The sequence below is a fragment of the Macrobrachium rosenbergii genome, chromosome 9 (assembly GCF_040412425.1).
Source record: "Macrobrachium rosenbergii isolate ZJJX-2024 chromosome 9, ASM4041242v1, whole genome shotgun sequence".
NCBI lineage: Eukaryota > Metazoa > Arthropoda > Malacostraca > Decapoda > Palaemonidae > Macrobrachium > Macrobrachium rosenbergii.
Genome location: NC_089749.1, coordinates 50,538,608 through 50,565,685, shown reverse-complemented (window position 1 = coordinate 50,565,685; position 27,078 = coordinate 50,538,608). Strand labels below are relative to the sequence as shown.

At 41.1% G+C, this 27,078-nt stretch overlaps 1 protein-coding gene across 1 annotated transcript in view; it reads left to right on the top strand.

Annotated features, from left to right (window-relative positions):
- The window catches only part of LOC136841779 (uncharacterized), a 213,259-nt gene that overhangs the window by 112,129 nt on the left and 74,052 nt on the right, over window positions 1–27,078 (top strand). The window contains exons 15-16 of the mRNA XM_067109065.1: window positions 10,592–10,831; window positions 11,326–11,442. Of these exons, the coding sequence (XP_066965166.1) occupies window positions 10,592–10,831; window positions 11,326–11,442 (357 nt within the window). The remainder of the gene's footprint in view (window positions 1–10,591; window positions 10,832–11,325; window positions 11,443–27,078) is intronic.

The following is a 27,078-nucleotide window of genomic DNA, read 5'->3' as shown; positions in this document are numbered from 1 at the left end:
GAGTCTCATTCGGTTGTTTATGGCTGTACGCATTTTCGCAAGAGTATAAGGTTACTAACAATATTTTTATCATTCTCTTACTTTTTTAATAGAAGATGGAATAAAGAGATTGAGAAAAAGAAGTTGGTCTCTCTTGCTTCCTGATTCTACGGCAACTGTAGTGTACGCTGTTGCCTGTGCCCACTCGAAATTTAAAAATATTTTCTAAATATTGTCGTACCGGTATTAATTACTAACTCCATCGTAAACTCGAATTATCGTAAGACGAATTATCGTCACTCGTTCACTACCTGTATTTACAAACGCACAAAAATTGCAAACAAACACTGACCTATTTTAACTTCCGACACAACGAGAGCAAGTGAGGTCAGCTCATTCAACCTCATTGAATTAATGTACCTATTCCAGCCTCTGGGCCAACGATCGCATAATCGTGACGCTGCCTGATTGTACGTTGTTGCTCGCGCCAGTCGCCAATAAGTTTAAAAATACGTATTTTCAAAATATTGTCGTATCGATATTAATTGCTAACCCCATCGTAAAAGCAAATTATCGTAAGTCGAATTATCGTAACTCGAGCACTACCTGTACACAGTAAATTTTTACATTCCAGAATCCTCTGAAAAATGGCCACACCAACATTTTACTGTAAGTACAGTGTGTACAGTAAACCCCCCAAATTTGTGGGGGATGCATACTGCACCCCCCCCCCACGAATAGCTAATATTCACGAATACTTAAAACCCCCCTAAAAACACTTAGAACTGCCTATAGAACTGCCTATTTTGATAATTCAAACACAAATACAGTAAACCCTCTAAAAATGCTTATACCTGAGTATTTTAATAATTTTATCACAAAAAGTGCATTTAGTCATGAAAATGAAAGGAAAATACAATACAGTAATTAGTGAACATTTCTCAGCGAAAAGTACTGCGAATGGGCAAATTTTCCGCGAATAATAGGTAGATAAGTTCCACATAGAAATCCGTGAATACGTGAGTCCACGAAGAGTGAGGCCGCGAATACGGGTGTTTACTGTACTGTACTTTACAGGGGTTATGAAGCACACGACAAATTCAAAACAACAAGTAAGGAAATGCTGTACAGTATTCACTTTTTTCACTTTGTATACTGTACATACACTACATGGTAATACTGTTTATAGCAAAATGTATTTTTACTGTACAGAAGTATAGCTCAGTATGTACTGTAGTGTAGTGTACTCTGCAGTACTGTACTTTAATTAATACTATATAACATACTGTATACTGTGCAGTTCTAATTTTAACATTTTCTTTACAGACTAATATGTTCCTACTTCACATTCATCAGCATCAGTAAGTAATACCCTGTACATACTAGAACAGTCGGATTACAGTATGTACTACTATACAGTAACAACATGGATGAAGGTATGTACGTCTTGTAGAGGACCCCCAGAAGGTTGTAAGCTTAGACTTTCATCATTGTACAGTACAGTATATTATACTATGAAGTACTACTAAGGTAAATTCTCTATATAAGATATAGTTTTCATTATGATGCCGATAACCGGTAGGCAGCGCTGATAACTAGTCGTTGGTGCTGTACAATTTTTTCGGAGCCTGTAGACTTTATTTTCGGTTACTGGTAATTTTCGTTGTCATCGTGCCGCCGAGAACGGAACCCTGCCGACAACCGGGGACTGCCTGCAAAATAAGCAAAACAAACAAAGTACAGTAATACCTCCATCTCACGCTCTTCGAGTTGCGAGAATTCACAGACACAAACTTTTCTTTGGAACCTGACTAATTGCTATGTGCAATTTTTTCACAGACACATGATATTTGGAAAATCTGCAAGAAACACTGCAGAAGTGGCTATGTTAAATTTTCAAAGTAATTTATAAGTTTTCATGCATTTGTGTAAAATTGGTTTGAAAAATTTGTATTGTTTTCACTTTTGTACATAAATACTGTATGGTGCAAAGGTAAACTAGCATACTTTACATTAAAATACAGTAAAATCAATCAAAATCACAAAACAGCTGTTGATGTGAACCCTCCCCTCTCTCTCTCTCTCTCTCTCTCTCTCTCTCTCTCTCTCTCTCTCTCTCTCTGAGATAAGTGAGAGATTTTTTATGCATATGTAATGTATGTTACTTGGTTTGCATACTGTAGTTTTATAGATAAATAGATAAACATCACGTTACTTTGTTATTAATTTCTTCATATATTCCATTCTATAATTACAACTTTTTGCAATTGTATGGTAACACTCTCTCTCTCTCTCTCTCTCTCTCTCTCTCTCTCTCTCTCTCTCTCTCTCTCTCTCTCTCTCTCTCTCTCTCTCTCTCTCTCTAATCAAATCATGAATTTCCATTTTTTGATATGTAACATAAGAATAACTTCTCTTTCTTTCCAAAGTTATTTTCTCCTTCTCTGTCATAAGTCATGAATAATTTCCCTCTTGATATTTAACATAAGAACAAATCCCCCCCCTCTCTCTCTCTCTCTCTCTGTACTGTAACGAACTATGAATTACAGTATGGTGTTAGGCTAACTTTTAAATGAAATTAACCCTCACAGTCCGGGCTAAATATATATTAAACGCACCCCTAGACCAGGCTAAATTTAAGGATGGCCAGTTTAAAAAAAACTCATCAATGGAAAGAGGAAGATATGCATATGCACATGGTATAACAAAAGAAATTCTAAAAATTTCTATACCTTCCAAGGGAAGTTGAAAATGAATATTTCCAACCCAGTGCAGGGCCTGTTATTCAAAAGACAGTCTTGAAAATATGCTAATTTTACCAAATTATAAATGTTTTTTCTAATATTTTTTACTTTGTAAAATTATAAATACAGCACACACAATAAGAACTGAAAGCTTATTTTTCATTGTAAAATACTTATGAGATGTCATGGATGGGAATTTTGGAAAGCATTCACCTACAACATCTCAAGGCAAACTGATCCCCCTCTGCTGCACTGACTAGCTATTAGAGTTGGGGAAAGAGTTGGCATGATTCATGTATAGCCCATGGAATTGAACTGGACACTTTGCCCACAAAATTCGTTCAAATTGTATGGCGCGAAATCTTGAGCATATATGTACAGTATGTTTCTTGGACTCCACCACAAAGCTATATGTAAACATATTTGTATATTACCCGTCTGCAAGGGGTTAAAGTGCTTAGGGAGCATGATTTTGTCATATTTAGGGTTTAAACTCTAGAAATAAGCATTTACTGTATGTATTAGCATTTTTAGTGACCGTACCAAACTAACACAAATCCTTACCTTACATGAAGGGTTCTGGAACCTAATCTCGTAAAAGTTCAAGGTATTACAGTATGTAACTACTGTAACAGGAAAAAAATTGGAAGAAGAGATAGGGTATAGAGAGGGAGAGAGAGAGATCTCATATTATGCAACCCTTAAAATTTTGTCTCCTAAACAAGATTTCATTGTATACCTGTCATATTTGTCATGTGAGTTGCATTTTCGATAGCCCAAATAACATTAGGCAAACCTCTTTTCCTCAGTGATTCCACCTTCATGTAAAAAATGAAAGTAAAAAATAAAACTAGTCTTTACTTACTAAACAATTTTCATACAAAATAAAACTGGTCTTTACTCACTGAACGAATATCATTTTCGTTAGATCGTACAGTGCTAAGCAAGGCTCGTGCAGAGAATTTAATTTTTGGTAGATCATATTGTACAAAGCTTTGCTCGTTAGTGAGTTTTACTCATGGTAGATTGTACTAGGTTAGGCTTTCAGACAATATTGCCGAACTTATGGTTTATGTAACAGTTCATAACCATCTCTTATGATTAACAACCACTTACCAAAGAACTGACATAACATTGAGTGTGAGGTAAACAAAAAATCAGGAAACAACTGCTTTGCAATTTTAAGGGACTTGACTTTAACATAAAGTATGGTAGTTTACCTTTGTATGCCAGTTTTACATTCATGTACAGAAATATAAATAGTAATACCAGTAATATATTCATTTCTGTTATAAACTAAAAAATGATTCCCCTGATCTTTTGGCAGTAAGCTCAATCAGCTGATTTTTAGAACATAAACATTAGCCTAGCCTAGGAAAATTCATGTGGCAGATGGTCAGTTATTTTTATATGATGATGGTATAACATGATGATAATACAGTGTAAATGGATTCAGTAAGATATCAGTTTCATTAGCAGTAGCTGTATCTTAAATACAGCTGTATCTTAAATACAGCTGTAATAGCATATTTGAATTATACAAATGGATACTGTGAGTGTAACACCTAGCCTAGGGCAATAGTTGACACACATCTTATATCATGTATGGTATTACAATATAGTAACAACAGATAAAAGAGTTTCAGCATAAAAATACATTAATGGTGATAGAACCATGGTAGTGTGATGGTAAACAGAGGTAAGCTACCTACCTACCAAATTGTATCATTTAGGAGAGCTAGAGGATAAAAAGGGGTTGCATCTTTCATCAGTGTGTTTATGCTGATTAGTTTACAATATGTAAATATGGGGGAAAAGGTACATAATTGTCATTTGCATAAAGGTTATGTTAGGAAGGGTGTGGAGTTGCCTTTGAACACCCTTAGATTTTATTACTTACCCTTATCTGGATTTTGCCATTATGCAATTGGTCCTTGGCTCTATTAATCCAGATAATTGAAGGACTTTATACATACATATATATATATATATATTATATATATATATATATATATATATATATATATATATATATATATATATATATATATATATATATATATATATACTCAATACATAAAAATGAGAAAACTGTACCTGAATGGGTGGATATGCTTCACAGTTGGAAAGAGGTGATGATAATGCAGCACATCATATGTACACTAAGGAAGTATTATGGGGCATAAGGCTTGGGATAAGTGTTTTGGGTGTTGGTAGCTGTGAGGGCCCTTGTCTACATGGGAGCTTTAGTGGCTGTCATTTGCTTAAAAGTGTCTACATCATTTAAATTTCATCTTATATATTGCTTCTGAGTGGTTGAGTTATTGTTGAGGGATAGGCTAAGCTAAGTGCTTATGGGGTTGGAGGGCTGGGAAAGCTGAGTGGGAAGAGTTGGGCAGGCATTCACCTGCTTGTGAGTTTTTTGACTTATTGGTTAAAAGCACATTACTCATCATTTTGTTTTTCACTTTCGAGATAATGAGAAAGATATGATGATTAGATCGTAGAAGCTTTTCTTTATTTCATTGTCTGCTTGTGTTTGTGTCTGTGTCCTCCCCTTCTCATTTCCACCTAGACTTGAGGTCTGGTCCCATCTTGTCTCTCGTTGAGCTGATGGTGCATGATTCATCCACATCATGCCACTATTCTTCGGAGCCACACACAGAGGTGTTTGTGTGGCCCGTTAGCTAGTCTCCTACCTGATCAGCAGATCAGGTTTACTGAGGGCATCATGTAATGATGGATGTTTATGTTTATGAAAGTTTGTTTGTAATTTTTTTTTTATGTAAGCTTACTTCATTCTGCAGACTGTGCTAATTATATGCTTTTTAAAGATTGTAATTAAAGCCTTCCACCACCCTCGTAGAGGTGGATTTTTTGTGATGGAGTGCTGGGTTGACAGCTGCAAAGATGCTGGTTTTGGTTTGTAGTCTGAATTGGTTACCAGTAACTGCAGTGCTTCAGTTTAGGGTGTTGGGATTTACTACATGTACTGTACTCATATTGTAGAGGAAAAGAGATATCAGGAATATCTGTGAATATTTGATTGAGGAGCTTTAACAAAAGGAAAAATTAAGCTCAATATGAAACTGTTCCTTCAGTTTTAATGAAAGTTGGTTAAAGAGAAGTGTGCTCTTTATTTAACATTTTGCAAGTGGTACCCATACTTGGGGCATTTGAGAAAACAGTGTGAAAGACTATCATATACTGTAGTGTTTTATGAGTTTTTTGCCAATTTTATTATGTATTGAAGCTATTCTTTGTTAACAGACTGCCTTCCTTTTATATTATGTATTGAAAGCTTTGTTTTTCTTGTGATTCTATGGTCATTGTTATGTATTGAACATATGTTATGATAAAATTTATATGTATTCTTGTGTTTTGAAAATTTGTATTGTTGAAATAGGCTTTGTTGATGGAAGTTAATCTAAGTAACAAGTAAATGTTTTTCATGTCTGAGATGTTCTCGCTGTGCAGTGGGTACAGGAGTTGGAATCTCGTTTAGTTTGGTATGAGTTCAGGAATTCCCTCTGTTGTAGAGTTTTTGTGGGTTTGGCCGTGCTTTTCCAATTATCTTGTAGACTGTGCTGGAGTAGCATATCTTAGAGTTTATTTCAATCGTTATGAACAAAATATATTCTAGCCCTCAGTTTCCTTTACAGAGTTGATCTTTGGGTATACTGTAGTGTTTGGAGAAGGTTTGTGCTCTGATCTACTAGCTGCGAAGTGCCTTTGTCTCCAGTAGATGGTGCAAGAGTTGTTGGTACTGGAGGTAGTGGAGGTGACTCCTTTGGTGTGGTTTGAGGAAGGTTATAGGCTGTCTATTGATCTTTTATTCTCAGAGGTTATGTAGGATGGTTTACATTCACCGCATTAATATTTGTGGTGTTGAGTATGTCTCAACAACTGTCCTTTAGACCGCTTAGTGGTTTAAGCTATGGTTATCTTGTTAATAGTCTATGCCAAGCCAGGCTTGTCACCTAGTTCGAGATGGTATTTAGGGAGGTGTTTGGAGTCAAAGGGTAGGGTCTTCTCCTTAGCACTTGTAAGTGCCAGTGCACTGAGCAAACTTAGTTGTCTGTAAGATAGATAGTTTGTGTTTGTCTCTTCTTTTCTCAGACCAAGGTGCACTCTATAGGTCACTTCTCGCTTTGTAATTGTTCCATAGTGGGTAGACATAAAGCTATTCTTCTTCCTTGAGTAAGATAGAGGTTTTCTTGTTTTATTGTCTCCCTGTGGCAGCGCCAGGTATGGAGTAGAGAGGAAGGAAGGGGAGAGGAATACTGAGAGTGACTGTTCCCCTCCACTGCTGATGCTATGAAAGGTATCCTCTCTCGTTGTAGTGGTGGGGGCAGGGAGCAGAGCTGTTTTCTTAGCAGTTCTTCAGAACAGCTAGAGGCTTCGGCTTTGGAATATTGTCCTCCTTTCTTTAATACATCAAACAAATTCTGCTTCTTTCTCTGGAATTGCATGTATCTTGCTTATGTTGATTGGGCAGAAGTGATTTTGGAGAAAGGTGCTGTTAAAAGTTGTAAACACCAGTTATCCGCTTCATTGGTCGTGTTTCTTATTAGGGAACACGACCAGCGGTTAGAGACCAATGTTAGACCTCTCTCCTCCATTGGTTTGGGCACTTTTAAAGGGTATTTATTTAGTGCCTAACCCTTGCAGTGAAGGGCATGGTGAATACCCTTAAGGGTATTCAAGTATTTGAGTTCCCATACTCGATGGGTGGAGACCAGAATTACAGCAAACCCCCTGTATTCAAGTTCTCACGATTCGCGGACTCACGATTCGCAGACTCACGTATTCACGGATTTCTCTGTGGAACGTATCTACCCATTATTCGCGGAAAATTCGCCCATTCACCGTATTTTTCACTGAGAAATATTCACTAATTACTGTATTTTCATATTTTCATGACTAAATGCACTTTTTGTGATAAAACTATTAAAATACTCAGGTATAAGCATTTTTAGAGGGTTTTTCTTGTGTTTAAACTATCAAAATAGGCAGTTGTAAGTGTTTTTACAGGGATTTTAAGTATTCGCGGATTTTAGCTATTCGCGGGGGTGGGTGCCTGCGAGTACAGGGGTGTTTACTGTACAGAAAACTTTTTTTTTCCTTCTAGTTTTCAGAGCAGTAATGAATTAAGTTCCAATACCTGTGGAACATTTGCTTGCGTTAGGTTATCTGTCCCCCTAACTTCTACAAGGAGTGATAAACACAGAGTTTCTCATTCCCTGATCTTTGCTTGGCTCTGGCAGTTCCTTGTTGACCTCTTGGTGAGTGGTTTTCCAATCTGTTGTTTTGCTGGCTGAAGCTCTGTGAGGGCATTGTAGCCCCCTTTCCTTGTCAGCCACCTGTTTGCTAAATCTGTTGACCAGCACACACTCTACAACTTTTCAGTGGCTCCTGAGAAAATGAGTTCCTGCAGGATAGAAAAGAATTATGTAGTATACCATTTGAGCTTTCTTTTTGGTGAACGTGCATCAAGGATAGGAGCATCTTCTATGATCATTGACATGAAAGAGGGTATCTCCGCTCAGAGTTTGTCCTCAGCAAATGGAAGATTGGCTTTACCTTAGCTAAGTGGAGGTCCCTTTCAATATCTGATGTTCTGATGCAAAGGCTTTACGGTCTTTTGACTTATTGTGTTAGACCTCTACTCTTTGGTGGAATTGTGTATACAAGTATTTAAAAGTTTCTGTTTAGTAGAAACTTTGGTCCCGAGATACTTGTGTTTTTAGTGTTTTAAGCATTATGAGAACACCTTTCAAGACCATTCCTCTGTTTGACAGAGTCTTTACACTACCTTTTTATTTCCTGGCCTTGGCATATATTGGGAAAGTATTTTGGCTTGCCATATCACATGAGGCTTTCAGAAGAGTGGATATGGCTTTCATTTCATCATTTCTTAGTAGGAACCGTAGGTCATGATTCACCTCTTTTCGTGATAGATTGAGAATTTCCTCAGTTCTTCCCTTTGAATCTAAGATGGACATCTGATGAGGTAATACTTTGCAGGGCTGTGCTTTCAGTACTATTTAAAGCTATCCACTCCAACATATGGAGTGTTTTCTTTCATTAGTACCAGTTATGGGGATATTTATCTAGTACAGTAACAATTTCTTTTGGGTTCTTCAGACCATCACTTCCCCCGAGGCAGGTGGTTCCACAGCTGTGCAGTGGGGGAATCTCAAATTCAAGGGTTTAATCCATCCCTCACTGTTTGGTTGAACTATTTGACCTTCCAGATAATGATTGTGAGTGTCTGATGTATCAGACTCCATGTTACTCATTCTACCCAAGGAATGCTGCTCACAAGTTCCAGAAACTTTTCTTCAGGGCCTGTGATGGCTGTCCAGCAGGTTGTGTAGTCACCCAAGTACCTTGCATGATGTACCTAAGCCTGTTGTAAGGATGGAGGTGGAAGTGGTTGTGTTGAGTTCCATTCCATCCTTATTCCCTCTTTTGAGAGCAACATCTGGTCCAAAGTACATGCTGGAATATGGCACGGTGCAATTGATTGCATTTTGGACATCCTCTCCCAGTTGATAACTGGGAGGCATCTCCCTCATCTTCTCTCCTATAACAATAGGGAGAGGGGACTAGGTAGAGCTTAGGCACCCGTTTCTTTCCAACAAGAAATCTCGTATCGGAGATATCATGATTTTCTGGATGGTACTGTGCTTGCCTTAGAAGGGGGATCAGGCCCTGGGCCCGACTACTCTGGCCAAACATTTTGTCTGACCAATAGGGTTCCGTCCTGACTTCCTTTGCTTGCAAGGCAACTGGGATCATGGCAGTTCTGTGGGGACTGATCTCCCACCTAATGAGTATGTTTCTTGTATGAAAGGGGATGGTTTGTATTCCCCTAAGAAGGGAGAAATTTTGAACAACAATTTGTATTTTTGCTAGGCATACAAACCAGAGCCTTAAATATTTAGTTCCACCCCATCTGCCCTGCTGAGTTCCTGTGGCCAAAGGAAAAGTGAGTGCAATGGTTGGCGAGTGAGGGAGACTTGCCCACACACCTCCCATCTCCAGCTGTTAACATCCTGGTTAACAAGTTTTGACTGGTTTCCATCTCACACTAGAAGATACTCCTATATAAAAGGCCTGGTTTGTATACCAACAAAAAGTAAGAATTATTAAAAAAAAAATTTTATTTTTAGTGTGCATCTGTTACCTCCCCAAATCAGTTCTCTAGAACTCTATGATACCTTATGGCAATAAAATCAAAATGCAAAAGACAATGTAAATCTTGTAACCTACTTGCCAAGAGTGTGCTAATTCAAAATTTGTTATTTTTAGTGTGCTTTTATTACCTCTCCAAATTGGTTCTCTAGACCCTACTTATGACCTACTTACCGGTGGTGTGCAACTTTAAGGCAAAGTAGAATTGAACTGTGTGAATGTGATATATTCCTCAGTATAACTATCAAATGTGCTTACCAGACTGGAAAAGAACAGAGTAAAGTTTCACTTACCATGAACCTCTTCTTAAGACAGTAAGATATCTCTTGATAAATTTTACAGGGTAAGATTGTATTTTCACTAAAACTTCACGCTGTCTAAGACACTAGTGTTATTGCGTCCTTGAGACCCATTCAGGAGAAACCAAAATCTGAAATAGTACAAATTACACTGTCACATTACCTAAGAAAAGTATTTGCCAAGTAATCCCTCCATATCAGATGTGCAGACATGCAGTTTCTCTGGATTTTGAATTAACATTTTTTTTATTAAATAACAGAGGGTATATATATACATCAGAAACTCAATAGATTGTTACTGTATAATTGCATTTTACTTGCATATTTAAACATTTAAGTTTTGATTGATTTCTCTTTATTTGTACATAGGTTGCAATGTATGGAACTCGGTTTATCAGTATGAAAACTTCTATCACGACAACATAGACCAAAGCCTTTATGGGTGGTGGTATACTAATAGTAGCTGGACTAGTGCTTATCAAGAATACAGTGAGGTTTTGTATTATGGTCTTATGCCCCCTAATGGCACCATGTATAATTCAAGATGCCAAGAGTTCATCTGCACAGCAAAAGACACCATCATCAGCACTAGGAAAATTCACCAAGATTGTAAGTACATAAAGCATTGTTTTTCCACTGCATCAGATTAACCAAATCTCTAGCAAAACTTACTATGTAATAGTAACAAGGAATGGAATAAAAAAAAGAAAAAATGAAAGATTTGTTGATATTCTCCAATAGGATCGGAATGTTTCTTCTCTTTGTTAATGTATTTGTTACTGTTGTACAAATATAAAGAAATGGATAGTGGGGTTTTCATAAAACTTTTTTCTTCCTGTTATTCAGATGAAAAGCTTTAATACTGCTCAAGATCACAAAATTAATTTGTATGAACTTAGAGTAGTTCAGTTTTTGTGGATGAAAATTTTTCATTCTTATTGAAGGCAGATAAGATAGTAAAAAAGGATGTAAATAATGTAAAAAAGGATGTAAATAAAAGAAGTGAAAAAGGGCTAAATGTTGTAGCATAAAGTGAAAATAGTTTAGCCAGTGATCTTTACCACCTTCATTAAACAGTTTTTTTTTTTATTTTACTCTTTCAGGTTGTGAATATGACATGACATGGTACCATCATGCTCAACCAATTTATAATGAAGAATGCGTTGGTTACGTCTGCTGGAATGGAATTTGGTTGAAAACTAGCTACTCTAAACCATATTGTAAGTTTATAAGTGCAAATCATTCATATATAATGATATAACAGCTTCAGTTGGAATGAGGAACTACTTTGTGGAAACAAGTTTCCAGATGGTTTGTTTAACATATTTATTGCTGCAAAACAGTATACAAAGAAAGAAAACAGTGAAAACTTGAACATTTTGATTTTTTCTTGAATATTATGTTTTCTTGTTTAAAGTCAGTTTTGTATATAAGTATGATACATTTTGAGTTATCAAGTTACTTATAAAGACTGAGATACTTTTTTATAGCTATCTGTAAATGACCCCATGCACTCGACGATTGTCTGAACAGCTGTTGTTATCAACATACACAAACACATTATTCAGACAGTATGAACGATCTCTGCACTGATTCCAGTCTGAACAAAGATTTTGTCTCAGGGAAAACATGGCATCATCTGTAGATGTGACGTGCGCAATAGCGTAAGGAGCTGAAATACTGGAGATATCAGCAGACAAACACATACATTGCACTACGTATGCATGTTAGACATAAGTCGCAAGCCAGCAACCTGGTCATGACAGATTCCCGCTGAGATCTTCAGACCACGAAACTCTGCCCACTTTTGCATTCAGACAAGCCCGTACATAGTGTTTTTGCAAACGATACAGACATTCGTTCCGACTATTGTTTGTACAGTTGTTCATTGTATGGGGCCCTTAACACTCCAGTGACCACTACAAAGACTTTCATTTCAGATTATAATAAAGAAATGACTTCAGTATTAATATATAAAGCTGTTGAGAGCCACTCTTTTGCCATTTTGTAATAGATGTTTCCAACTTTATGGGATCTTCATATATATATATATATATATATATATATATATATATATATATATATATATATATATATATATATATATATATATATATATATATATATATATATATATATTATTATATATATATATATATATATATATATATATATATATATACATATATTATATATATATATATATATTATATATATATATATATATATATATATATATATATATATATATATATATATATATATATATATATATATATATATATTATATATATATATATATATATATATATATATATATATATATATATATATATATATATATATATATATATATATATATATATATATATATATATATATATATTATATATATATATATATATATATATATTGTTACCTCAGTCATCCTCTTGCTAATGTGGTGTTAAACTTCAGAAAAGTAACTTTTGAACCCATGGAAAATAAAAATTTTGAGATGAGAGCTAACATCAAGTTCCTGACCAAGCTTGATTGGAAACCAGGAAAAATTATTGAAGCTTTGCAACAAGTTTATGGAGATTCTTCTCCATCTAAATCAGTTGTTTATGATTGGATAAAGCGATTTAAGGATGGTCGGGAGGACCTCAAAGACAACCCAAGAGAGGGAAGACCATCGACTGCAAAAATGAAAGAATTGTGGCTTTGGTGCAGAATCTAGTGGATGAAGATCGTCGGATTACTATCGATATGATAGCTAATGAAACTGGGATCTCCCATGGTTCCGCATTTTCAATTTTAAATGAAAATCTTGGTTTGAGTAAACTTTCAGCACGTTGGGTCCCAAAAAGCGTTGCGCGAAGACCAACTGCATCAAAGAGCTGAACTTTCTCTTGCAGTTTTAACGAAGATTGAATCAAATGAATCAGAGTTTTTTGACCGGATTGTTACTGGAGATGAAACTTGATCCATCAATATGACCCAGAAAGTAAAATTCAATCAAAGCAATGGTTACCAAGAGGTTCAGCTGCACCAGTGAAGTTCAAAGTGGTGAGATCTGCCCAGAAGGTTATGGCAACAGTGTTTTGGGACTCCAAAGGAGTGATTTTGATTGATTTCCTTGAAGGACAAAAACAATCACCGGGAACTACTACAAAGGTGTTTTGCAAAAACTGAAGACTGCATTGGCTAAAAACGTCGAGGAATGTTGCACCGCAGAATTTTGTTCCATCATGATAACGCTCCAGCACATTCATCAAGGGTTGCAAGAGAAGTCCTACGGAAATTTAGGTGGGAAACTCTTCCACATCCTCCTTATAGTCCTGATCTTGCTCCTTCAGATTTTTCCTGTTCCCAAAACTCAAGGAACACTTAAGAGGAGTCCGGTTTGAATCTTTGGATGCTGCTAAACATGCAGTTTCAACATGGTTTAATAGAAAGGCCCCAAATTTCTACAAAGAAGGATTGCAGAGGTGGAAACAGCGCCTTGAAAAGTGTATAGAGTTAGATGGTAGATATGTAGAAAAATGATGTTTGAATTTCCTTAAATAAATAGTATATTGAATTTTTCCTGGAACTTTTGACTTACCCTTATATATATATATATATATATATATAGTATATATATATATATATATATATATATATATATATATATATATATATATATATATATATATATATATATATATATATATATATATATATATATATATATATATATATATATATATATATATATATATATATACAGGGTCAGGCAAAATGATCTGACACATTTGTAGTTTTAATAAAATGCAAATGAAGTAAAGAAACAAAAAAGTGTTTTTATTTTTGAAAAGTACATATAATGCCATTTTGTTTCATTATGTTTTAAAAATTAAATCAGTCAAATGGGATCCATTATTGTCCACACACTGTCGAAGGCGTTCACGAAAGTTGTCTATAACTCGGCGGGTCATTTCATGTGGAATGGAAGTTTCTTGACGAATTGCATCTTTAAGTTGTTCAATAGATCGAGGGCGATTAATGTATACCTTTGACTTGAGGTATCCCCAGAGAAAAAAATCGCACGGATTTAAATCAGGTGAACGGGCGGGCCAACCGATGTCACCACGCAATGAGATCAAATGACCAGGGAACATCTTCCTCAAAATCCCCATCGCATGTCGAGAAGTGTGGGCTGTTGCCCCATCCTGTTGAAACCAAACATTGTCCATATCGTGGAGCATATTCAATTTTGGTCTGAGAAATGTCTCTAGCATCTCACAATATCGATCAGTGTTCACAGTCACTGTAACGTTGTCTTCTTCGAAGAAGTACGGACCCCATATACTGAATTCTGCCACAGCACACCATACAGTCACCCGAGGACAATGCAAAGGGCGTTCATGCAACTCACGAGGGTTGTTCTCGGCCCAGTATCTGAAGTTTTGCTTATTCACTGCGCCACACAGGTGAAAATGTGCCTCGTCACTGAACAACACAACTGCTGCATGGGGGACATGTTGTTGAATTTCCAAACACAATGCTCTGCGAGTTTCAGTGTCTCTTTCGCTGAGTTCTTGTGCCAACATCATTTTGTATGGATGCATTTCAAGATCATTGTGAAGAATTCTTCTCAAACTTCTTTCGGAAAGTCTAAGAGCCTGGGCGCGTTTAAATGTGGAACGGAGTGGAGACTGTTGAACTGAAGCTCTTACCGCTGCCACATTTTCTGGAGTTCTGACGGTGCGAGGTCGGCCGGTTGATTTTCGTTTCAATGCAGATCCAGTAGCTCTGAAGTTGGTAACCCATAACAAGATCGTGTTTCGAGCTGGTATGGGATCATGTCTACCAAGATTGGAGTGCAAACGGAACACTTTTTGTGTTGCAGTTACAGATTTGTTTGTTTTGATAAACGTTTCCACAATGAAAGCGCGATGCTCACCAGTCCAATTCATGGCAGCAACTGAAAAAGAAACGAAAAACAATGGCATTATAAAGAAACTAAACAAAATGGCAGTATATGAAAAAAAATGGCATTATATGTACTTTTCGAAAATAAAAACACTTTTTTGTTTCTTTACTTTATTTGCCTTTTATTTAACCTACAAATGTATCAGATGGTCTTGTCTGGTCTGGTAGAGACCAACAGGTTCAAAGTAAAAAGAAGAAATTGGGCTGGAATGACTAACGAAGGAGGAGGACTGAACAAAACAATAAATTAACCGTAATATTAATATATGATATATAGAAATTTACATATTTACGGGTGAGTTCAGGTTCTGATGGCAAAAACACATGAAATGATCATTTCAAACATCTAACTGAGCTGGTAGTTATATATATAGCTTAAAGTCCCTGACGTCACAGCAGAATTTCAAAAACTCGCGGCAATCGCCGATCGGGTAGTCAGGTGATCCACCTGTGCGCCCTCTACCCAGGTACCTGGAACCATTCTACCTATTCCTCAGATCTTCCCTGCCGCCGTACTGGTGACATCGTTGGAATTTCGCTCGCAGCCTGTGTTTTTTCAATTGTTTTGGTGAAGTACACTTTGGTTTTGGCTTTCGCTCGCTTTCAGATTATTCTTGGCCCTTTCAGATACTGATTGGTTTGACCCTTAGCTTATTTTTTATCTCTCTTTTGGATTTTCAACATGTCTGATTCTTCATCGAGTGTGAGACTGTTGTGTGAGGGGATGTAAGACTAGGCTTGCTAAAGCCTCTTTGGATCCCCATTCAATATGCATGAAATGTAGAGGTAAGAGTTGCGAATTGGATGATAGATGTGACGAATGTTTGGGTCTATCTGAAAGAGAATGGATGGATTATAGTCGCTATGTGAGGAAACTTGAAAGAGACCGGCTCAGAAGAGCCAAGAGTTCTATATCTCGCTCTTCTAGGGATAGCCAGGGGTTAGATATTTCTTTGTCCCATTCTAACGATCCGATTGATCCTTCCTCCGTAGTGGTATTCTCTGATCCCCCTTCTGATACAGGTAAAGAACCGACTCTTAAGGACATGATGGCGGCCATCCAAACCCTGGGCAAACGGGTAGAATCCCTCGCAGAAGACAGGGAAAAATTATGGTCGGATATGAGAGATCTCAAAAGTGCAAATATCAGTGCAAAGATTAGTGCAAGTGCAGTGGAGGGTGCGGCCGCTCGGTCCTGTCGTGCTCCTAGTCCTAGACCTCTTCCAAGCTCACCAACCCCTGTGAGAAGGAATGTCGACAGGCGAAGGGAGGCGAGAGGTGTTAGTCCCCGAGCGGTCGTCCCCTCGAGCGTACCTGTTGACGCTTCCCAGGACGCTCACCCTCGCCATAGAAAAGGCGAGGTAAAGTTGTGTTCTTCGTCTTCGGACGACGCAGTCCCCAGACGGGGCTGGCGTCTTGCGTCGGAGTCAAGACCTCTCAAGAGAAAACTTCCCCCTGGTGAGGGACATCGTGAGGGGACAACTCAGGCTCCAGGGTGTAGCCACTGGAGCAGCCCGGAGCGCTTTCCTTCCAGCTCCAAGGGTAGCTCTCCTGCCAAAAGCAGACGTAAACTGGCAGGTCCGATCAGGACGCCTGGCAGCAAGAAGGTGGACGCATTACTACCTTCTGTACATGCCCCTCCTCTTCCCTCGGATTGGTACTCGTCCCCGGAACACTCTCCCCAATCCTTACGAGACGTTGAGGAAGAATTGATGGATGAAGTTGCGGCTTCCCCGGTCTGTCCCCAGCAGCAGGAAGCTCCGCAATTAGTTTTACTTAAAGATATGCAGCAGAAACTCTCTTCCCTGGTTCAAGTCTTGCAGCCTGCAGAAAAGAAAGATGCAGTTTTTCGTCCTCCGATTGCTGTACATCACCCTGAAGAAACTTTTGACCGATGTCGCACAGGCGGCCAGCTCTCAAGTGACTTCAGGGATCGGCGGGACAGCGAACGTAGAAAGAAAGTTTGTCCTACTCAAGAGGTTCCGATCGCTGTACGTCAGCCTGAGGAAGCTTTTGACCGATGTCGCACAGGCGGCCAGTTCTCAAGTGACCTCAAGGTTTGGCGGTACAGCGAATGACAGAAGTCTAGACGCCAGGACACCCAAGAAGTTGGACTCCAGGACGTCAAGCGTCATGAGGCTGGGCGCAAAGACGTTAATCTGTGAGAAGATGGACGCCAAGACACCAGGTGTCAAGGAGTTCGACGCCAGGACGTCAAGCGTCATGAGTCTGGACGCCAAGAAGTTGATCTTTTAGAAGATGGACTCCAAGACGCCAGGCGTCAAGAGATTGAACACCAGGACGCCGGGCGTCAAGAAGTTGGACGCCAGGACATCAACCGTCATGAGGCTGGACTCCAAGAAGTTGATCTTTTAGAAGATGGACTCCAAGACGCCAGGCATCAAGAGACTGGACGTCAATATGCTCTAGTAGCAGGAGGCCAGGACACCAAACGTCAAGATGTTGGACGCCAGGACTTCAAGCGTCAGGAAGCTGGATGCCAATATGCAAGGGTAACAGGATGCCTGGACACCAAGCGTCAAGAGGACAAACTCCAGGACGTTTTAGTCGAAAGCTCGCACAGTTCAGATGCAGCAGCAAGAAAGCAGGACGTTGCCACTTCGGTAACAGGGCAACAGTCGGATAATGTGGAAGATGATCTGCCTCCTTCTCCAGACAATCCGGTGGATGATGTATCCGACGAAGAGGCTTCAGAATCTCCTTATACCTAGACGACTGGCTCCTCAGAGCCCCTTCCCACACACGCTGCCTGGAGGATCTTCAGATAACGATTCAATTATCAGAAGAACTAGACCTACTAATAAACAAAGAAAAATCTCAGCTGATTCCATCCCAAGAGATTCTTTACCTTGGGATGAGGATTCAGAGTCAGACTTTTCGGGTTTTTCCGTCTGTATCAAGGGCGGAACAAGCCTTAGAAAAGCTCCAGGGCTTCTTGAGGAAACGGACATGCTCGGTGAGGGAATGGATGAGTCTGCTGGGGACCCTTTCCTCTCTAGAACAGTTTGTCTCCTTGGGGAGACTGAATCTTCGCCCGTTGCAATTCCATCTCAATCGGAACTGGGACAAAGAAAAAGAATTGGAGACCAAGTGCATCCCCATCTCGAAACCTGTAAGACAATATCTGAAATGGTGGAACGACCCCATCAAGTTACAAGAGGGCCTTTCCCTAAAACAGAGGAACCCAGACCTAGTGTTGTTCTCCGACGCGTCGGACTCAGGATGGGAAGCGACTCTGGGAAACAACGAAGTTTCGGGCTCCTGGACCAGAGAGCAAGAAAGTTGGCATATCAATCAGAAGGAACTAACAGCAATCCTTCTAGCTCTCAAAGAGTACGAACATTTAGTAAAGAACAGAGTGGTGCAGGTCAACTCCGACAACACAACAGCGCTGGCCTACATCAGCAAACAAGGGGGCACTCACTCCAAGTCTCTATACGAGACAGCAAGAGAGCTTCTTCTCTGGGCGAAGGAGAAGAACGTGAAGCTACTAACCCGCTTTATCCAAGGGGAGAGAAATGTAAGAGCAGACATGCTGAGCAGGAAAGATCAAGTCCTGTCCACAGAATGGATGCTACATCAGGACGTCTGCAAGAGCATGTGGCGGATTTGGGGACGGCCGTGCATAGACCTTTTCGCCACAGCGCGAACGAAGAGGATAGAGACTTACTGTTCTCCCGTTCCAGATCCCGAAGCTGCTTACATAGACGCGTTCCTCATGGACTGGTCCAATTTGGACGTATATGCATTCCCACCTTTCAAAATAATTCACAGGGTACTGCAGAAGTTTGTGTCGCACGAGGGCACCAGAATGACCCTAGTGGCTCCTTACTGGCCGACAAGAGATTGGTTCACAGAGGTACTGGAATGGATAGTGGACACCCCGAGAAAACTTCCGCTAAGAGTAGATCTACTCAAACAACCCCACTTGGAAAGGTATCACCAAAACCTCCAAGCTCTACACATGACTGCCTTCAGACTATCGAAAAACTCGCAAGAGCTAGAGGCTTTTCGAAGGAGGCAGCTAGCGCGATCGCAAGAGCAAGGAGGTCATCCACCATTAAGGTATACCAATCCAAGTGGGAAATTTTTAGAGGATGGTGCAAGAACAACTCTGTATCCTCTTCCAGTACCTCTGTGACTCAGATAGCAGACTTCCTTCTTCATCTTAGGAAGAATCTTAAGTTGTCAACTTCGACCATTAAAGGATATAGAAGTATGCTAGCATCTGTCTTTAGACACAGGAACTTGGACCTGTCTAACGATAGGGATCTCCAGGACCTTCTCAGATCCTTCGAAACCTCTAAGGAGAGGGTACAAAAATCACCAGCTTGGAACCTAGACGTGGTCCTGAGGTTCCTCACGAGTGACAGGTTCGAACCTTTACATAGGACATCCTTAAAGGATCTCACCATGAAAACTCTTTTCCTGGTCAGTTTAGCCACTGCAAAACGAGTAAGTGAGATTCATGCCTTCAGCAAAACTATAGGTTTTAGACAAGGCAAGGCAATTTGCTCACTTCAACTAGATTTTCTTGCTAAAAATGAATGCCCATCACAACCCTGGCCCAAAGCGTTCGAGATTCCGAACCTGACGGATTTCACAGGTGAGGAAATAGAAAGAGCTCTGTGCCCAGTAAGAGCTCTAAAGTATTATCTAGAAAGGACAAAGGACTTACGGGGGAACTCAGAAGGGCTTTGGTGCTCGGTCAAAAAACCCTCGTTACAGATGTCTAAAAATGCTCTGTCTTATTTTATCAGACAATTGATAAAAGAAGCTCATTCAGAATGTAAGGAAGCGGACCACAAAATTCTGAAAGTTAAAACACACGAAGTCAGAGCGGTAGCAACCTCTGTAGCTTTTAAACAGAATAGGTCCCTTCAGAGTATCTTGGACACGACTTTCTGGAGGAGCAAGTCTGTTTTTGCCTCACATTACCTTAAACAGGTCCAGACTTTATACGAAGACTGCTACACGCTGGGTCCGTTTGTAGCTGCGAATTCAGTAGTGGGAGAAAGGGCTACCCCTGCAATCCCATAACCCAATACCCTTTTTCTTCCTTGGAACTAAGAAGTTGTTTATGGTTGTTTGCGAAGGCTGGATGCATCCTTCCGCAATCATTAGCAGATAGTTTTTAAATAGTATCCTTTACTTGAGTTTTTTTTTTTTTTTTTTTTTTTTTTTTTTTTTTTTTTTTTTTTTTTTTTTTTTAGTCAGGTGGTCATTTGTTCCTTGGTAGCGCCCGGAACAAGGGTATTCAAAGGAGGTCTAGTCACATAGAGGTTATACACCGGTTGACAGCCCCTAGAGATTTTCAGCCCCCTGGGTGGATCGCTGGATCTCTTAAGGAATGCAGACATAATGAGGCAGGAAAACAATGAAGTCAGCTTCCTTAACAGGTAGGAACCTTTAGTTGGTTTTGCAATTTTTTAGTATTTCAATTCCAACGATGTTAGCTGTCTCTGACCCTCCACCAAAGGTGTCAATCAGCTATATATATAACTACCAGGTCAGTTAGATGTTTGAAAATGTTATTTTCATAATAAAATAAATTTTTGAACATACTTACCTGGTAGTTATATATAATTAAATTCCCACCCTCCTCCCCTCTAGAGACTAGGGCATGGAAGATCTGAGAATAGGTAGAATGGTTCCAGGTACCTGGGTAGAGGGCGCACAGGTGGATCACCTGACTACCCGATCGGCGATTGCCGCGAGTTTTGAAATTCTGCCGTGACGTCAGGGACTTAAGCTATATATATAACTACCAGGTAAGTATGTTCAAAAATTTATTTTATTATGAAAATAACATATTGCAATACTTACCTGAACACCTGAATTAGCCCTGGTTACCTACCAGCCCGAACTATATCCCCAACTCATTACCCACTAAGTGGGTAATTAACTGTCAGCGTTACCAACGCTTACAGGAAAATCCTAACAAATGAGTTACCTAGCGTACCGTTGGCAACGCTGCTGCAAGTCCCGGCTGTGTATGGCCGAGAACCCCAATTGCTTTTTGTTCGCCGTGCTGCTAGGACTTGTCCTACATCAGGCGAAATTTTGGTTATAAGCCCGACCCCCTTATTTTCGTTTTTGGATTGGATAACGACTTGGACTGGTTTTGATCGCCCCCTTCTCTCCTGGATTGTTCTTTCTCCCGTTTTGACTTGGCCTGGCTTGGATTTTGAAATGGATAAAATGGATAAGACACCACCCTTGGACAACTCCTCGGCTTCCACATCTGCTTCTGCCGTGACGACGGAGATCGCTACCGCTGGAGAAACCGCAGCCCATCGTTCGTGCACCGCCTGCAAGAAAAGGATGAGTACCCTTAAAAACGACAGACATTCGTTGTGCATAAATTGCAGGAAGGTACAATGTAGCGTCACATTGCGATGTGACGAGTGTAGGTCATGGTTAACAACACAGATGGAGGATTATCTCAAGCATAGGAAATCATTAGCTTCTAAGAGTAAACGTAAGGACTCAGCGGTAGAAACTCAGGGTTTTGACAAAGAGGCTTTAGAGTCAGAATTATTTAGGAAATTAGAAGACAAATTGTCAGCCAGCATGTCTAGTTTGTTTTCAAGTTTCATGTCAAAACTAACATAGATAAAGGATCAGGAAAAAGTTAATAGGGACACAGAACCTAATCGCTCCCCTGCCTGTTCCAGAACCAGCCCTAACGGGTGCCGGGGGTCATGGAGAACCGCAAACCTCAAAGGTAGGATCTACCGGCCCCCCCGCCGCGGAGCAGGCAGTGTCAGCAGCAGATTTCCCCTTTCACTCTGGTAACGTAAGTCCTAAGGTAAAATCTAATTTAGGATTGACGCAGACAGTTAGAGATAGGACGGTAGTAAAGAATCAGGAAGATAAGTTGAAGGTGCAGTCATAGTCAGGTGTCATTAAGGTTGCGGCTCCCTTGTTGGATCCAACAGCGGTTCTTTTTCCCGCAGTAGGCTCTCTGCAACAAAAGGTTGCGAATTCGGTAGAGGATGATTCAATTTTGGTTCCTAGCTCTTCTAGTGTGGATAGGTTGGAAAGTATCCCTTTCTCTTCTTCCAAGTTTCTTCTTCCCCCTCGGGACAAACCTTCGTCCCTTTCAGAGTCCAATTCAATAGATCAATTGCTGAACATTGCAGAGTATAATGCTGATCTGTTGGTACTCTCTAAAGGCTACAGATCTTTGGTTAGAAATTGTTTTAATATTGGGTTTTCCAACATTTTTGAGCATGTTTTGAAAAATCTACCTGAATTTACAAATGATGCTTTACAGGATTATCAGGGGGGAACAGAATCGGTCTATTTTCTTTCCTTAAAATCTATGGCCTCTTCTGTATCCACAGACATCTCTTCTCCTATGGTTTCAAAATCATCTATGGCTTTTTCTCAACCTTCCGTTTCGGGTCATTCTTCGGGGAGACTTTCGGTTTCTTCTCTCGCTCATCCGAGCTCTCTACCGTTAACGGACTTGCCTTCGGGACAATCTTCCACAAATCATATGATCTCTCGTCTTCCGGAGCCTGTTGCTGCGGCATCTGGTAGTGCGACTGTTCCCGTGTTCAATGTTTCAGCCCCGGTAGTCTCAACAATCACTCCAGTAGCTAGGTTTACGGGTAACCTATCATCCACAATCGCTTCGGGTTCGGCACCTCGCAGTTTCCCATGCGAAACTCCTGTGAGCTCCGGTCCGTCTGGTGCGTTCCCTACATGTATGACGTCATCGGCAGGGTCTCCGGTGGTTTCCCCGAGTGTGGCTTCTTCTTCTCTCTTCCCTCCTACTGTACCTTCCTTCTCTACCTTTCCAACAGGTGTCTCTGTTCCTCCGGTTAGGACGGTTTTTGTAGGTTCGGGTTCGGTTGCGGGTCAACATGAGTTTTTCCCACCTTGTTCTTCTTCCGCAAATAGCGGAGTGTCTGCTGCGGCGATTCCTCATCAGCATGCTTCTGTTATTCAGCCTAGTTCGGGGTTGGCGAGTATTGCGGCTTCTCTGTTTTCTGAGGGGGGCGTGGTTCGCCCAGGTGTGTCTGGCTCAAGCGTAGCTCCACCGTTGTTGGAGAGTGCGGGTTTTGCGCAACCCTTCTCGGCTGCCCGCAACATTGCGGTTGATTCCCCAGGTGTGCGTCTTGCGACTCAGGTATTTCGTGTTCGGGTTAACTGATCCAGCGTTTTAGGGGTTAGCCTGTCTCTGTTCCTGTCTCGACTCGGTCGGATCTTTCTGATAAGGATTTCTCTTGCGAGGAAGAGGATCCGGTACCGGAAGCCTGTTCTCCTTCAGCGAACGAAAACGAATACAAGCAGATGGTGGACTTCATTCATGCTCTTTACCCACAGTCCAAGGCTCCGGAAGAACCTTTTCAACCTAATCAGGCAATGTTTGAGTCACTGTTCGCGACAAAACCAGTGGTGGCTCATGCACCAAAGAATCTAGTTTGGTTTGGCCGTGTCGAGCAGGCATTGAGGAGGCGGACGGTAGGTTAGCGGCATTAATTGGGTCGGGTAGGCAGGATTCCTCATTACTTCCTTCTCGTAAGGGTTTTACAAGGTTGCGGGTAACCCTTCTGCGGGTGTTAGGTACCTCTTAATGAATCAGTGGAAGCTCTTCTATCTAGGGTCCCTTCTTCAAATCGTTTTGGTTTCCGTCACGGAGAGAAGCGGGTATTTTGGAAGACACTTTTCGTTCTCAGTCGGAGGCTCTATCCCATTCGATGTGGATGTTATCTGGTTTAATGGGGTTCCTTAAACAGGACGGTTATTCTCCTCGGACCCGGTTTTGTTCGACAATCTCATCACTTCAGTGTCAATGGGACTGGCTTATCAGGCAAATATATCGGCCGGTTGTACCGACCTTCTTCGGTAAGAAAAGGAGGGATTTCTTTCTGAACCATCTACCTCCGCATTATCCAGATATTCACAAAAGGGCTCTGTTGAGAGCACCTTGGCGCTCAGCAACAGTCTTTTCAGGGGGAAGATGTAGCTTCGATGGTAAATTTCGTTTCCTCTTCTTCAGCTGTCGAGTCACAGCAAGCCATGATTCGAGTGGCAGCACAGTCCTCTAGATCTCCGAGAGGTTCCAGGATGACATCTCCAGCCAAGCGGACCCGTCCCAAATCACCAACCAGGTCCCCTAAGAAAGTCCGTTTCTCATCCAAGACTTCAGCTTCCGCTTCAGATCCGAAACCTTCTGTCCTTAAGAAGGGTTTTCGGAAATAGGAGACACTTCCCTCGTCTGCACCGGTAGGAGGTTGCCTAGCTCCATTCTGGGAATCCTGGAAGGAGTATGGCGTGGAGAGTTGGGTAGTGGAGGTGTTAAAGAAGGGGTACAGAGTCCCTTTTCGTTCCCTGCCTCCTCTATCCAGCTCACCGGTTCATCTTCCCAGTTATTCCCCTTCCTCCATCAGGGGAATAGCATTAGCAGCAGAAGTCCGAGCCCTCTGGGAAAAAGGGGCATTAGAACCCGCTCCTTCTTCCCCAGGTTTTTACAGTCGGATTTTTGTGGCTCCAAAGTCGGGAGGATCTTGGAGACCCATCATAGATCTCTCGAGTCTCAACCGGTTCATCATCTCCCCGAAGTTTCATATGGAAACTTCTCAGTCGGTGCTGCGGTCGGTCCGGAGAGACGACTGGATGATTTCAGTGGACCTCAGGACGCTTATCTCCAAGTTCGGTCCATCCGAATCTCGGAAGTTCCTTCGATTCTCGGGTCCAACTGGAACATTTCAGTTCAGAGTCCTTTGCTTCGGTCTGACCACAGCACCTCAAGTCTTTACGAGGGTGATGTCTCCTATTTCAGAGATAATGCATCGTCGGGGTTTCAGGATGAGGCGATACCTCGACGATTGGTTAGTTCAGGCTTCGTCAGTAGAGGAAGTTTTGCAGGCGAGGGACTTCTTACTGAATTTGTGTCAAAAGTTGGGAATATGCATCAACTTAGAAAAGAGCTCTTTGATTCCAGCTCAGACAAAAACGTACTTAGGAATAACGATTCAGACGCGTCATTTGAGGGCTTTCCCGACGGAGGAACGAGTTTTGGCAATTCTGAGCCAACTAGAAACATTCAGATCGAACAGAGCGCAACCTGTGAGCCTATGGAAGAGCTTGCTGGGCAGGATGGCTTCCCTCTCTCTCCTAATTCCAGGGTCTCGTCTCCGGATGCGTTCTCTTCAGGCATGTCGCAGGAATCGCTGGGACTTTTGGGAAGAGAACGCAGTCATAGTCTGGGACGATTCTTGCCTGAAGGATCTTGGTGGTGGTCAGAAGAATATCATCTGACCATCGGCGTAAGATTGACTCCCCATTCCAGATTTCCATCTGTACACAGATGCCTCGGATCAGGGTTGGGGAGCGACCCTGGAGGAATGTCAGGCCAGAGGCCTTTGGACGAATCTGGATCGGAGGGAGTCCATCAACCACAGAGAACTACGAGCAGTAGAAGAGGCTCTAAGTTGCTTCGCAGATCAGTTAAGCAACAGGACGGTAGTGCTCTTTTGCGACAACGTAACTGCTGTGTCATACCTCAAGAAGGAGGGGGGGACAAAATCACAAACTTTGAATCAAGTCGCCCAGAGAATTCTCCGCTGGTGCGAGTGCCACAGGACTACTCTCGTTCCTCAATTCGTATCGGGGAAACTCAACGTTTTGGCGGACGCCCTAAGCCGGTCGCAAGAGGTTCTAGGGGGGGAATGGACGTTAGTGCAGGAGAAAGTTCAACTTCTATTGAAGAAATGGCCAGCAACCATAGACCTGTTCGCTACAAGACTAAACTTTCGCCTCCCAGTATACTTCTCCCCAGTAGAAGATCCCATGTCGTTCGGGACGGACGCCATGTTGCATTCTTGGAACGACATGCAAACGTATGCATTCCCTCCGTTCGGAATGATTCAACAAGTGTTGATGAAACTCAGGATCTCCTACAACACCGAGATGACGTTGATTTGCCCTTTTTGGCCTCAAAGACCTTGGTTCCCGGACCTTCTCGATTTACTAATAGATGTTCCGGTTTTCCTTCCAGAGAGGAAAGATCTTCTCAGACAGCCGCACTTCCATCACTTCCACCGGAACCTCCGCGTGCTGAAGCTAGCTGCGTGGAGACTATCCAGCGAGCAGCACGTCATGCCGGACTCTCTAAGGCAGTGGCTCGCCAACTGTCTTTCTGTCTGAGAAGATCATCCAGAAAACTATATCAGGCCAAGTGGGCAGTTTATCGCAGTTGGTGCCGGAACCAAGGTCATCGTATTTCACTACCAACGGTAGCGAAAATAGCAGACTTTCTACTTTTTCTGAGGAAAGAAAAGAAATTTTCGTACTCTACGATCGCTGGTTACAGATCAATGCTTAGTAGTACGTTCCGTTTCCATCTCCCAGAATTGGCGACCAGTAGAATACTTCACGATCTCTTAAGGTCTTTTAAGATAGAACGTCCAGTTCTTCCCCTTCGGGCACCATCGTGGGATTTAGCGGCTGTATTGACTCTCCTTAGGTCGTCAGAATACGAGCCATTAGAAACACTGTCATTAAGACAGTTAACGAAGAAGGTATTATTTCTAGTTGCTCTGGCCACAGCTAGAAGAGTAGGAGAGATTCGAGCTGTCTCAAGAACTGTATCTTTCTCAGGGAAAGATATTTTTCTGTCATATTTGCCGGAATTCGTAGCTAAATCGGAATCGGAATCGAATCCTTTACCCAGAGCGTTTAGAGTAACGTCTTTAGAAGATTTTGTGGGAGGTGACGCTTCAGAAATGCTATTATGTCCGGTCAGGGCGCTGAAGGCTTATTTATCACGCACAGAAAAGATGTTGCCTCACCCGAGAACGCTTATTCGTTTCTCCCAGACGTCCTTCACACTCGATCTCAAAGAATGCTATTAGTTTTTTCCT